General features: G+C 43.1%; 1 protein-coding gene across 1 annotated transcript; it reads right to left on the bottom strand.

Annotated features, from left to right (window-relative positions):
• Window positions 1-1077: 1077 nt before the first annotated feature.
• On the bottom strand, window positions 1078-14245 carry TMEM64 (transmembrane protein 64; the record flags this gene model as incomplete). Its single annotated transcript, XM_033005877.2, is given in 4 exon segments — window positions 1078-3695; window positions 7094-7249; window positions 12876-14194; window positions 14197-14245. Coding segments are annotated over 4 exon segments (1719 nt in total), but the record flags the coding sequence as incomplete, so codon positions are not given.
• Between the last annotated feature and the right edge of the window lie 829 nt (window positions 14246-15074).

The following is a 15074-nucleotide window of genomic DNA, read 5'->3' as shown; positions in this document are numbered from 1 at the left end:
GCATCAGCTTCCCCTCTGCACTCAATTTCCTATTCCCTTATGCCTAAATCATCTTATGTAGGCAGGACTGGTACCAGCTTTGAATTTATTATAGTGGGGAAGTCTGCCACAGAGCTACTCAAGCTATTTGCTTCTGTCATTAAGAATGACCATGGAGTTTATGGGAACACACTTATGATATTTCATCTTAAGCATCATATCCTAGATTATTTGCAGGGCCACTGATGACTCCAGTAATCTTGGTCAGTCAAAATTCAAATCATACCAGCCTTGGGTGGAAAGCTGAAAATGAATGCAGAGGATCTGATACGTGACACTAGCCACACACCATGTAAGAGCAGTTCTTCCATTCTTCAAACTTGACCTCGGCAACACTTGTTAAAGTTATTGTGCAAAAAGCAGTATGAAAATAGTATATAAAGCTCTTAGACATAAAAGAAGTTTCCCTCACAAGTGCTTAGTATAAAATTATATTTTGACAAATATATTATACAGTTGCACTTACCACAAGAAGGATGAAGGAAAACAGGTTCTAGGCAGCTGGGAAAGATTTCTTCTTCTATATGACCTGCAATTTAGGTACGTTTCATATAGAAAATACAGGAATTTCATCATCATGGCAACTCAGAAAATATTCATGAAGGTGACTTGACACATATTATTTACACTGGATTCATACCCCTTTTTGTTTTTAATTGCATTAGGTAGGGAGACCATCTTAAAAAAATTAAAAATTACATCACTTGTACTGCTTTTACATTCAATATCAAACTTTTCTGTTCAGTAGCACATTTCTTGTAAGCACATGTATGCTTATTCTTCTATAAAAAGGCAGCTACAAATACCTAACCTTTACAGTATTTAACAGAATTTGGCATGTATTTAATTTTTAAAAATAAAAATAAAAATCAAGTGTCTCTCTCTTGTCAGTAACTCCTCACCCATGGAATTCATCCTTAAATCCTAACTTGTTAGTCCTTTAACGTAGACAACTATCTTTGCATGCATAAGTAAAGATGACACTCCACTGTACCTTCTTTCCAACTACTTCATAGCAGCCTAAACATTTAATACATATTCCTTTAAAGAAATTTCAGTGAATTTATTGTATAAAATTATGATTGGCGTGGTACAGAAAAGTTCCTTTTAACACATATTTCCCATTAACTTGTACACAAATATTACAAGTATCAAGCAAAATGCAAAAGTCTTAAGAACTAATTCCATACTACAAAAGTGTTCACATAGTGAAGTTACTCTGGTTACAAAATGTCATGGAAATAAAAGCACTTCAAAATACATATTTGGGAAATGTTCTTGAATAGTCAACACAACCTTAAGTTAGTTAAAAAATGCAAAGAAAGAGATGCCCTCTTCAAAACACGATTGTTAATTTGGAAAGATGGAGCAAGGTTCAGATCAGTTCATTTATTGAAGGATTGTTCTTTCCAAGAAACAAAAAAAATAAAAAACCTTTAGTTAAGAAAGGGCTCAATTATACTCTGATGACAAATAACGCCATCAAAAAGTTATCTGGCTCTCTTGTTTTCACACAGGAGCTGTCAGAGGCAGAGATGTGTATATAAACACTTCCAGGTATATACAGATTGCCTTTTCAAAAACAAACCAACCAACCAAGAAAAAAAAAAAAAAAAACAACCACCGAAAAAAAAAATACCAACAACAAAACCAAACCCCAAAACAACAAAAAGGAGATAATCTGAACTTTGTTGTTTCATTTAACTAGTTCAGTTCCTTAGGTCACAAGACCCAAGAACAGTGGTCTGCAAAGGATACATACTTAAAGAACAAAATTGAACTTCCACTACCAAGGAATGTGTAGATGTCAAGTTATGTGAGTACTGTACATCCTCACAGTAAGACTGTTAGAGGCTATCAAATCTCTGCCTCCCAACAACCTTGAAGACCTGCTATTCTCAAAAAGACTAAAATGCTTGAATCCAACAAACAGCCTTACAAAAAGGAGGCATAGTCATACTATTAGAAAATAACAAAATTTTGAAGACTGAAAGCATCCTTAAGAACTTACACAAAATAACTACAAAATAAGCAATACATTACATTATTTTTGTATCAGATGACTTGCGTGTGTTTGAGCAATTGAACATTGGTGTGTATATCTACATGAAACTCACCTACAAGACATCAAGTTCAGGCATTATTGTTTTCCTTTTACACACACACACAAAGTTACTATCAGGCCATCCAGTCTATTCAAGTGCAGTGAAAAACAGTTCACAGCACGCGTAAAAGGAGAATTATCCAATACAGTGTTGTCTTGCAAAAATGGAGTCAGAATTCCTGAGTCTCAGAGACATTACTGTCCTCCTCCATTACTGGATTATTTATTTTGCTAAGGAGAACCTCTAGTTTTCATATCTTCACTCTGATGAAATTTATAATAGATTGCATCTTTTAAAAAATGTAAAACCCTTAGAAGAAAACATGCCAACCAAAGTGAATTTTTAAAGCTTTTTAAAGGGAAGGGGGATTCACTTACAAAATAAAGGCCACCTTCATGTAAGATTGGTACTGCCAGTATCCCATCATTTTGTTTAAAGGAGAGATTTAGCTCCCTGTTCTGGAAGCCTTGTTACACACAGTCACATGAGTTGAAAAACTCCATGCTTTTAACAATTAAAAATATTATAAGTAGGACTAATGTGGAACAGCCCTTTGTTACAATCACCAAGGTGGTAAAACCAATGCAACAATTAAGTCATGAAGTCTCCTCTGAATAGTTACTGCAATCTATTATAACTTCCATATTTTCCCTTTTACTTTGCATATTACACAGTGTAACTTAAAATGTTATTTAAGAGCACTTCAGTCCCACAATGTAGGATTTAAGCTTGTGTGAATACTTATGCATGGCTCTGCAACATTTTTAATGACTTACAAAAATACATTCAACCAAAACATTATATAGGGTTCTCTTTTTTTAAAATCAAAAATGAAGGAAAAGCCAAATGGTCCCATCATCAGCTAAATAATACACTCCAAGTTCTGGAAGCAATTCCAAAGCAAAAGCACATTCAGGAATAACATACATTGAATTGCATACTTTCTCATTCATCTTTATCAGTAATAAAATTCTACTGCATATAATTATTCAGCCTTATAAATAATGCTAAGCAGAAAAATATTTACCTCTGTGCTACTTTTCTTGGTTTATAGAAGCATTTCTTAGTTTATAGGAGCAAAGGAAAAAAACCTAAAGTGCAGACTACAGGCCATGACAGGCATAATAAATGACCAAAGGTGCAGCCAAATTTGCATTTACATCTCAAGTTACTTCACCATCTTTCTTTTCTTGCTAGAAGTCACCCCATGTGCAATTGAAGAGCTGGTCAGTTGGTTTGTGCCACAGTACAACCTGTAACCACTTATAATTTTTTTTTAAAACTAGTTGAATTGTCCATAGATACTTCTAGGCAATAGCTTAGGTTCACAAAACCTTACTTTATTAATACTTGAAATCACACAATATTGACACCTCCTCCAGAGAACGTTACTGTCCTTTTGTTGCAGTATGTGGTTGAACCACTGATGCTCGGTTGACTGTCTTTAATAAGCGATGTCTTCATTTCCATTTCACACGCTACAATAGCCGCGTTCAGTTCCACTTGAGCTCGGTGAACAACATAAAACATGAGTCCTATACTTATGACAATCTGCAAATAGAACAAAAGAAGGCTATATAAACTGTAAGCATGAATACAAAGCAATTGTTCTGAACAAAACAAAAAGTCATCCACGCAAAGACTCAGGGAGGCATCTGTTGACTCAATGCTTCTCAGGCAAGACATTAGAAGGGAGATGAACTTAACCAATGAGTGGCTCTAATCCTACATATGCTAACTATGTAACGAGCATATCAGAACACAGACATTACACGGAACTTAAATAGGTAAGAATTGAAAAGATATTTTCTGTCTTTTCATTGGCACCCGCGTGCTTGCTAGAAAGCAATCTCTTCATCTTCTCTCTTGGCAAAAATGCTTCCACAAAGAAATGACATTGTATATTTCTGTAAGTCTAAAGGGCTGGTTTCCATCTATCAAGTGATTAGTTTGAAACTGTACTGGGCATCTGCAGCTTGCAAAACAGCAAAGATAGAGTATGATGCAGAGTAAAGGAAATAAAGCTTTTTGTCCTTGCCTCTCTGGTGTGGAAGACAGCAGAGAGCACCACTGTCACTCTGCTTCTCGGATGTCAGGACTAAACAGGATAGAATCAGAGTTTCTGGGTGACTTATAGTAGTCTGTATGGGAACATCTTGGTTTCTGGAGGATGGCTTGGTGAGGGGACAGGATGTTGGTGGTGTGGGATTTTTTTGTTTGTTTTAAGGGGGAAATATTGTCCAAAACTAGGGGTTTAGTTCAGTTTTTTGCTCTAAATTTTACTTCTAAGAATTTTTAAACTTTGATCACAAAAATTATGAGGAAAACCTGGACATTTTTGCTTAGAAATCACTCATTCAATAACTTTTGCATGCACAGCACTTCCCAAAGTTGGCCTTCAGTTTCAATGAAACACCAGTTAAATTTTCAGCTGAAATCCTCCTTAAAAAAATAAAAATCAAGCTGTCTCATAGTTACAGTCCCTTTGGAAGAAGTAAATTCCTCTGTGTTTTTTTTAAGAATGTTTTATGAAACTAGCTGGAATCTGAAACTTCCTTTCAAAAAATTAAAAATATTATATTGTTTACAACAGAACAAAGTTTTGAGTCCAAAATCTGAACTTCATTATTAATTGGTAGGGCTATGTTTTCTTTAACATTACGGAATATCACTTAAAACATCTGTCAGCATGACAGAAGAGATGCTAGAATACCACCAAGTAAGATGACTGACAAGTATGGCCAGAGGATAATTGCAGCTGGAAGGCATCCCCAGCAGTCTCTAGCCCAACCTGCTACTCAGAGCATATCAGGTTGCTCAGGACTTTTGTCCAGTCAGGTCTTGAAAACTTCCAAGGATGGAGATTTCACCACATCTCTGGGCAGCCTGCTCCATTGCTTGACTATCCTTGTGGTGAAAAAGGTCCTCCTCACAAATTCAAGTTATCCGTTTCAAAAACTGGCCAATGAAAGAGTCACAAAGAGACTAAGGACACCAAGTTCTGAATATACAGGAAAAATCCTATTCTAAAAGCTTACCCAAATAGTTAAATTTGACTGATTCTAAAAATATTATTACCAGTAGCCTAGTTCCCTAGATAAATAATTTAAAAAATATATACACATAGACAACCATGAAATGTGAAGGATTTTTACATCTAATTACTAAATCAAAATCCCATCAAAGACCAACTAGGCAAAACACCAGGCAGATGCCTGAGAGAAAGTGGGAAAACTAAGTCATTCCTCCACTAGCAGGCTTTCCTTGACTTAGTCAGGTCACAAGGATTGCTCTCAAGGAGGTGAGCACTCCACATTCAGACATTCAGCCTCTCCAGATAGTGCTTACCTGAGTGACAGTTATGCTACAATGTATAATCCACAAAGGAGAGCTAATCTCGTTTGAAAAAACCCAAAACATTAATGGAACAAAAAAAGGAAAAGACCACTAAAACCTACTACCCTGGAAATAGCATTTCACAACTAAAATGAAAGCTGATCAAGTAACCCATTTATTTTCTCTTTGATCTATCAAGGTTATGCACCCCACATTTACAAAGTCATTTTTAATACTCATAAACCTGTTCTATGAAGTCTATAAATTATACATTCTTTTTACGAACACACAAGGTTGGGGCAGGGGTGTGTGGGTGTGTGAAGTTTTAAAGTGGTCCTAGACTTAGTTTTATATCTTAGCATTGTTAAAAGTCAGCTTTATGGCTGTAAAAACTGAGGAAGATACATGACTGCAGCACCAACTGAAAGTATGCAAACCATGGTAAATGCTGGTCAAGCACAGCCTGAAGCACCAATGCTGTCAGAGCAGGTTTTAATATATAATCTGGTTCTGAAATACTCACAATCTCTATGCTCGCAATGATCTCAGACTTAGGGCTTATCCCTAAGTTTTACTGACAAATTATTTAATTGGCTAAGCTCATATAAAGGTACTATATACTTCTCACAAATTTACTCACTTAAAAAATTAGGATGTTCTCATTTAGGCATTAGCAAAATGGTATTTCTACAGCACTTTCCATCCTAAATACCTATCCAAAATGGAAGAGTTCAATGCTAATAGTGAACACCGTGCAGGTGCTGGGTCTAAGCACCCTGAGCACACTACTTCACAGCTGGTGACACTTGGGCTTTTGTGCCGGGGTGACTTGACAAGTCTACAATTCAGCAGGAAATTACCAGAGAGAGCAAGAGAAGAAAACCTGACAAAACTGTGGCAGAAAGAGAAGAAGAGAAAACCGAGTAAATTCTGCTTTGTGTCATGTGAGGTATGAAAGAATTAAACTTTTTTAACAGAAGAAAGCAAAATCAAAAGAAAACATTACACTGGAAACCCATTTCTCTGGGTATCTAGCAGTCAACAAGCCTGTGAAGAAGAAACGTCAGCTCAGTTTTACACAATCTACTGAAAATACCAGTAACAGTGTTATAAATTAAGCACTTTTAAAAACCTATTACTTGTCAATACCACATGCCATACTTGCTTGGGTCTCAGTCTGTAAGTCAGCTGCCTCAGACTAGGGAGCTGTTATGCCAGCACAGTGCAGCTCTTAACCCCTGAGACATGCATTCCCCCAAACCTCCTGCAGCCCACCCCATTTACACTGGAGGCTGTGCAGTCTGAAAGAGAAATCGGCAGCACTGAACCTCTCTACATCTCATACATGTTCCTACAGGCATGCAGCTTCCAAAGCTAAGATTCAATGACTTGAAGAGGCAAAGCTACAGGAAGGAAACTTGCCTACTGTCTCCAGAAGCAAAGTCCTGTCTTGAATCCCACTGGTACAGCAGATGAGCAAGAAATTTGGGGGATAAAGAAATAAACTCAAACACGAGAAGATGAGTCTTTCCAAAAATAATTTCTTACCCAAGCAGTCAGAGAGACTGACATTACTGTTACCAAGGTCTATGAGAGCAATCATTTTATCTTACCTGTAAACTGAATATAAAATAGCCACTAACGCTTTGTTCTGCAATCACATCCTCCATGGTGCGCAAGGTAGTGCCCAAGTATGAGTTCAGGAGCTGAGTAGGAAGCAGCCCGACTGAAGACGCCATCAGGTAGTTGGGTAGTGACAAATCTGTAATCTAAGTAGAAGAAAGAGTAAGAAACCAAGCGCAGTTCCAACACAATCTAGGTGCACAAACCACCAGACTGTCGCTCCCATAAGCATTTGTGAAAAAAATTAAGTAATTTCTTACATTCCTTCACTGAAACTTTCCACTGTGCATTAATCTAAGAGAGTACAATAAACCAGTATGTGGCTAGATTTTATCTGGCCACTTAAAGTTACTAGGTTTTATTTCATTTCATCTTACATTACACAACATCTCTGTGCAAAAGTCATTAACTAAGGATGCAATTACACTGTTCATTGAAGATATTTATTTCTTCATGGTGAACGGAGCCCTACAATTTATGAGAATTTGCTCACAGGAAGAAATTACTTTATCAAATGTGAAGGTCTAAAGCAAAAATCTATTTGCTCTGCTTTTTACATGTATCGCAACTAATAAAAGATATAATTGTTCAAAATGTCACTGTATTAAATATAATCTAGGCAAACAGAATGGCAGATACAATTTGCCTCTGCAAGGGAAGTTATATACTCATTACGATACATATATCTATCAGTGATCTCCAGCAGTGATATCTACCTTTATCAGTGATATACATGGGTATCATTAAGATTCTCTACCAAAGATATTTTATATCACACTTTAACTGGTGAACAAAACAGTACACATGGCTATCGCTTTTGCTAGTTTCTTTGGAAAAAAAACCACTAAGAATACTTCAAGATATTTTCCTCTTTTTGCTGTGAAATTTCTGTTTTGAGTCAGTACATGGACAGTTTACATGGGAACAAAGTACATGGTAGTAGCTAAATTAGTATCAGCAGCCATTGGGAAATACTAAATGCAAAAGCCAAGATGCCAAAGGATATTTATGCAAGAAAAATGAAAACAGGAGGAAACTATCGGTTAAAAATTAGTATGAAAAGGGCGATTTTGAAACAAGCAGTCTAAGGAATTTTCCAGACAAATCAAATGATCACATAGTAATAAAACAAGTTCTAATTAAGAACAGCCCCTAACGCTGGGAGCTTACATGGAAATTATTGACCTTGACAGTTTTGTACAATGTCGAAGACAAGAGAATAGCAGCAAAGTTACTCATTTCATCATGCTATTCTTAAAATAAACTTTGGTTACTATGAAAGTCACAGTGCTGAATTCTCAGAGCTCTAAGCACCATCAGTGGAAAGTTTTTGGAAGGAAGGAAGGGCAATGGAGGAGGAGAATGCAACGAAGCATAAAGATTAAGGATAATTCACTGGAACAAGATCCAGTAAGCCAATTCCAAACTTCACACTGCAAATTACACTTCCCATAGACTGAAATATATACAAGCAACATAAATAATAAATTTCCCTCTCTATACAAGATTAATTTAGATTTCTAATGAAAAAGCACTATGCAATTATGTCAGAACTTCATATCTGACCAACTCCCTGACAAGACTTAATTTCTTCTTTTTTTTTTTTTTGTTTTAAACATTATAGTAATCTGGGCCATGTAATAAGAATGCACAACCAAAACTTCCCATATTGCCAAGGGAATGAAGGAATTGCTATTAAAAGTCTCCGAAATACTAACGCTGAGGCAAGATTTGCTAAGTAGGACACTGTCATTAAATCTAATGGAGCTGGGAAACGTCCCATAGATTGTTTTAACACTCCCAGGCACCTCTTTCATTTCTGTATATGTATTAAGGACACTTTAGTTGCAGAGGAACACATGTGCATGTCTGGACCTGTCCTGAAGCAACTGGACCTCCTGGGCCATGAGAATGTTTCCAAATGAATGGGAGGCTGCCAACGGACACGTTGGACTGAGACTTGTGCTTCCCACTAAAAATGAAAGCCAAGGAGAGGGGTAAAAAAAAAATAAAAATTGTAGGTGCCCTTTTAACTCCTGGTTTGCAGGGTTTAGACCTACAGTGGTATCCCTTCCCCCAGAAGGCACAGGAAGTAGAGAGTATCCCTACCTAAGAAAACAGAAATTTTCAATAAAACTTACAGCTTTTGTGTCTTTCCTTCTATGAAACTTTACCTGTTCTAGACCAGGGTCTGCATGGCCAAGCTGCCAAATAGGGGCTACCAGGCCTCATTTGCTACAGAAAGCTCAAGACAGCAAAAATTAACAATGAAATTCCAACACAAGCATGGATGCAATTGTTATAGGCCACACAGATGTATAAAAATAAAATTAAGAACTACCTAGCTACTCTGGTAACAAGAGTGTCAGCCAGAAATTCTCCCACTAAGCCTTGGAAAGGCTTTGTCCAGTAAAACTTTTGTGCATTATTTGCAGCTGACACCTTTGGCTCAGTCCTGTTAAAGAATAAATGCTTGTGTCAGGACTTTGTTGGGTGCTCACATGCTTTTGGGGATTGCAGCAGATTTCTCTCCCCTCAATTTACAAAATCCCGTGTTTCAGATCAGGTAGGCTTAGCACTCGGAGCAAAGGACAACTCTGATGCTCTTTACTTTTTTAAAAAAAAAAACAAAAAAACAAAAAAAAACCAAAACCAGAACAAAACCAAAAAAACCTAAAAAAAAAAAAATAACCCCACAAAAAGAGGGAGAGAATAAAAAAAAGTAGCTAGAAACTTTCCAACAAGCAGAGTAAGCTGCCTGCATGCTCCTGCAAAGCAGGTACCATTTCTTCTCAAACCAGAGATGCATACTTGGACAGATTATTCTTCCATACAATACACCTCCCAGAGGAGACAGAAGAAATATACATTCTGATCCAAGCTACACCTGGCACTACAAATAATCAGTTTGAAAAAATTTATCTCCAAGGACCCAGCAGTGGGAAGGAGGTGATAAGTGCATACCAGGCCCCCCTTACAGACATGTCTTCAGAACACTCAGAGTTGCCAAGGGAGAGGGCTGTGCCAGGGCAAACACTTCAGTAAGAGCTATCAGGCCACCCCAGCAGCTCAGGCCACCTGGGCATCACAGGAGTGACAATTAAGCAAAACCTGCTCAAAGAGAAATGCAAACATGCTTTCAGTTAAGCTTCTAGTCTTCCAGAAAGGCAAGTAAATGCATTACCCCAGTGCTCCTACTGTCAGTGCTTTCCCAAAGAGCAGCAGAATGACCTTAAGAAGCAAAATGTCCACGCCTGGCTTTTGAGAAACTAAGAAATTCATGTTAATTTTCTTCTTGTGCTGTTTCAGATAATATGATCCCATCACTAATCAAATGCTAGGAAGCTCTTCCTTCCTTCTGTACACTGTAATTCCACCTCCCCAAAACCCTCCGCAGATGGCACACACCACTGAACAAGTGCTTGTAGAAACCCATTAATCCCAGCCCTGCAGATTGACCCCTCTCACATCAAGGTTATGCCGTGTCCTGGACCTCATGTGTCCCTTCCTTCCTTCCCTCCCATTTAAGTATTCTCACTATCTTCCATTTAGTTATAAATACACACATAGAGAACATGCATAGACCAGACTGATGGAAATTAAAGATGTGAAGGTTTTCTTAAGTTCACTGTCTTTTCCTCTACTATTAAAAGTGATCCTTTTCAAATTCATTGCTGAAGTTGCTAGCATGAGGAATGGATAGACAGTTAGGTCATGTTTAAAATACAAGTGGATTTGGGGTAAGTAGAGCACTAAGTTTTCAAGTAAGTCGGATTTCAAAGAAATGACAGCTCGGTCTGCGTAGGTAGAATTTTGTATTCTATACATAGCTTAAACTTGACTCACAGTGAGAAACTGCCTTGCATTCCCAGAATTTCATGCAACATTTTTATTTTTCAGTAATCTAGTAGTTCATGTTAAATGTTCTCGGTTAAAAATTGAGCACACCGTGCTTTATTTGACTATGCTGCAAAGTAATAAATCCAGAGTGATAAATGTAACCCGAACTAATTTTAGCAGGCAACATCTAAGTTATCAGGCATCATCTCATTTTGTATCTGTTATTTTAACACTGAAACCTTCCACTCGGAAAGAAAATTATTTACCTTGCAGTACGTAAAGAATACAAAACCCTAATTTACAGCATCATTTTAATACTGCACTGGCCTGAATACTCTGCTGAATTGTGTTCCCAACAGAACTGTTATGCCAGGAAGGAAATAATTTTAACTCGGTAATTCTCTGGTCAGTCCTTCAGATCTAATACTGCTCTACAACATCTGCTGACTATTTCAAGTGATACCCAGAAGCTGTGAACAAGCACAACAGCTCTCCCCACTTCAGGAGGGTGACACTACGATAGAAGCTTCATCTGCTACGCCAGGACTTTGGGCTCTGTGGTGACTCTGCTCCCAGTGGCATGGGTCTAAGCATCCTCAGTCTTGCAGTAATATAGGTAAATAAATAAAACAGCTGAAGTTCTTCTCATTCATAACAAGGAAATGGTTAAAGGGTCTGCTTATAAAGAAATTATACATTGCTACAGCTTATATGGGCAGAGGTTGCAGCTCCTGAGACAAAAGCCCCAGCATGCAGTTTTATGCACAGCAATTTTAAATACATGATGTGGGTGTTAACCCCTAAAGATTGTGTGGATTAATTTTTTTCTTAAATACCAAACTTGGTATTCAGTGACCTACTCATTTCAACTCAATGATTCTGTCAAAATTAAGCAAGCACTTCAGAGGGATGCAGGATGAGGACTGCTGACGGGGAACAGAAAGCATGCAGTAACAATGTGGCAGACCAAAATACTTGTTTACAGGGTCTCTTAAGATAAAGAACATACAAGTTAAACATTTAAAATGTTTCACAGTCTGGTTTGCTTTGTTTTGATTTCACCTCAGCAGACACAACTGAGGCATAACACACCACCAAAAACAGAACCTTCAGACAAAGCACTCTGGAAAAGCTGAGGGTCTGAAACTGTCATCATCAGCATGATGGCACTAAAAAGCTGCACCCTCTATGTCACTCTTTGCTTTCTCCTTCAAGATGATAAAAGAGAACAGTAAGATCATAAGTTTCAAATAATTATTCTTAGAGAACATCCCAATCTTAAAGTAGAAAGAAAAGTAAGTCCAACCCTTTTCCAAACTCAAGTTTAACTGAACTCTCGTTACCGCTCTGGTGTACCAAGTCCCTTTTCAACTTGGAGCCTACACCTTAATGCTCTGCCCAAAATGCGTGACCTCTCTTGTGTGCATGGACTTAACAGTCCTTACGGATTTGCTAGATGTATGCTACAAACACCAACCAAACTGAGCAAGAATTTTAATCTGCCCACTTTTTTCTTTCCAATATGGTTATTTATATTAAGTAGATGAGGGAGATCTGGCAACGCTGCTTAGAAATACAACTTTTCCTCCCACTCAGATCACTCTAAAACTGTTGAGTGCTCCACAGATTTTTGCTACACAGCTCCTTGGCGCTTCCAACACCAGAACAGTGTCTTGAAAGCCAGACAGCAACTCTACCGCACAGCCGTGGAACAAGGCACCTTGCGAACACGCCTGCCGTCCCTGCGCAAACATGGAAGAGCCACTAGCAAGAGCAAGCGGGGAGGGTTGCTTTTACTGTTGTTAGAAGAGAAAGAAGCCAAGCTTTCTTCCCAAGGAAAGGAGGCAACCTCCACCAGCTATCCTCCCAGCCAGAGCTCCTTCTTTGGCTGCAGCCACTGGGCTGCGGCGCGCGGCCCGGGCCGGGACTCACCGCGAAGACGGCGTTCTGCAGCCCGAAGGGGATCGGCGTCAGCCGCGCCAGAGCCACCACCTTGAGGCCACTGCCACCCTCCACCACGCGGACGACGGCGCTGAGCGTGTCGCTGCCCTGGATCCTGGCCCGCGCCCAGCGGGCCAGCAGCCGCTTGCAGGCCACATGGGCTACAAAGGTGCCGACGAGGACGCCGAGCACCATCAGCCCCATGCCCAGCACGAAGCCGTAGAGGTAACCGGCCGCCACGTTGAGCAGGATGTAGCCCCAGCCGCAGGGGAAGGACACGACGATGAAGCCCACGGTGAAGAGCAGCACGCCGGCCAGGCTGTCCAGGCTCTCGGCCCAGAGCAGCAGGTCCCGCAGGTACTGGCGCACCAGGGCCAGCGAGGCGAAGCAGAGGGCGGCCAGGACGCACACGCTGAGGCAGCTCTTGCACCAGCAGGTGCCCAGGAGGCAGCAGGAGCAGCGCCAGCCCCGGGTCTCGGCCAGCCCGGGCCCGCCGCCGCCCGCCTCGGGCAGCTGGCAGAGCAGCAGCTCCGCCGGCGGCAGCCCGCCCTGCTCCGCGTAGGGCCCCAGCAGCAGCTCGCCGGGCCCCGCCACCTCCGCCGGGACGAAGCCGACGGGGTCCCCGCCGCCTCCTCCTGCCGCCGTCCCGGCGGCCCGGGACAGCCAGCGGCCCAGGTCCTGCCGGGCCCCCTGCGCCGCCGCCTGCTTCACGGCCCGGGAGAGGAGCTGCAGCGCCGCGGCCCCCGCGCCCCACATCCCCCCGGCCCTGGCGCCGCCGAGCCGCTCGGCCCCGTCGCTCCCCGCCTCCCCACGCAGCCTGCGGGCAGGGGCGGCCGCTCCCTCATCGCCCCGCCATGGCCCGGCTGCCGGCGGCGGAGCCCAGCCGAGGGCCGGGCGGGGGCGGGGAAGCGGCAGCGGGGAGGGCGGGGAGGAGGGAGCCGCGCTGCTTCTGCTTCTTCTTCTGCTGCTTCTTCTGCTTCTTCTTCTTCTTCGCCGCCGCCGCCGCCGCGCGGTCCCGGCGGGCGGAGGGGCCGCGGCGGCCTCCGCGCTGCCTCCCCCCCCCTTCGGCCGCGCCGCCGGGGATGCGGCGTTAGACGGCGGCGGCGCCGCCGCGCTCTCCGTCCCGGCAGTGGCAGCGGCGGCCCAGGCGGAGCGCGAGTCCCGGCGGGCGGCGGCGGCGGCAGCAGCAGCAGCAGCCGCAACGGCGGCGGAGCTCCATCTCCCAGCGCGCCGGGCTCCCGCTCCGCTCCGGGAAGCGCCTTCTCGGAGCGGCGGTGCCGATGTGGCAGCCCGGGCGCCGCTCGCAGCGGAGGGGGAGGAGGCGCGGCTCTGGCGGCGGCAGCGCCCTGCCCCGCTGCGGGGCTCGGCGGCGGCCCGCCCCCCCGCCCCGCCCCGCCCCGCCCCGCCCCGGGCCGGGACCGCCGCGCCGCCCGCGGGGCCCCTCGCCGCGGCCCTCACGCCTCGCCACGGCCCCGGGCCTCGCCCTCGCCGCCGGCGGCCCCGCGCGTTCCCCTGCCCCGTTCTCGGAAGGCCTCGCCCGCCGCACAGCCTTAGCCGGCGGGATTTGGAGCGGCCGGGCTGAAAAGCTGCTGGTTGTCGGTCAGAGAAACGCGTGGTTGGGGCGCCTCTGACTAGACGGTCACTCTCCTGCTGCCGCGGCTTGCCGGCCGCTCTCCCTCCCTTACGCGAAGGGTTTGTATCGCCAGCACCGCGGTTTTCTCCTCCTCGCAAGCGAGACAAACCTCTCCCAGCCAGCGGCCGGGGGTTTGAGCCGGGGGGCGACAGCCGAGGCTCGGCGGCCGCGGCACGGTGCTCGCCGCACGCCCGCACCGGCACAGCTTGGCTTACCCGCCTCAAGGCTCAGACGCACTTTTGGGTGGCTTGAGCTTGAGCTTGAGTTTTGAGCCATTGCTAGAAACTGCCTGAATACGCGGCGAGGGCTCAATTTAGAGGGGTGTTTTCTCGGGAGACTCGCTGAGGCTTGACGGCTTGGTAGGTCGGTGCTGCTCTGGCCTTACTAGTGATGGGAGCCGTAGAGCGCAGAAAGGGGTTTGTTTTCTTTACAATGCTTAAACGTACAGCGTGCTCCAGTGAAGTTATATTCCCCTGCTTGGAAATTTGCAAGTGTAAGTAAAATGAGAATGTGTGTGGGAGTTGTAATGTTAAAGGGTGATTGGCGCACACATGCAC

Source organism: Tyto alba, unplaced genomic scaffold (genome assembly GCF_018691265.1).
Source record: "Tyto alba isolate M040663 unplaced genomic scaffold, T.alba_DEE_v4.0 Super-Scaffold_9, whole genome shotgun sequence".
NCBI lineage: Eukaryota > Metazoa > Chordata > Aves > Strigiformes > Tytonidae > Tyto > Tyto alba.
The sequence above is the reverse complement of the archived record's forward strand: the minus strand, read 5'-3'. Positions and strand labels throughout refer to the sequence as shown.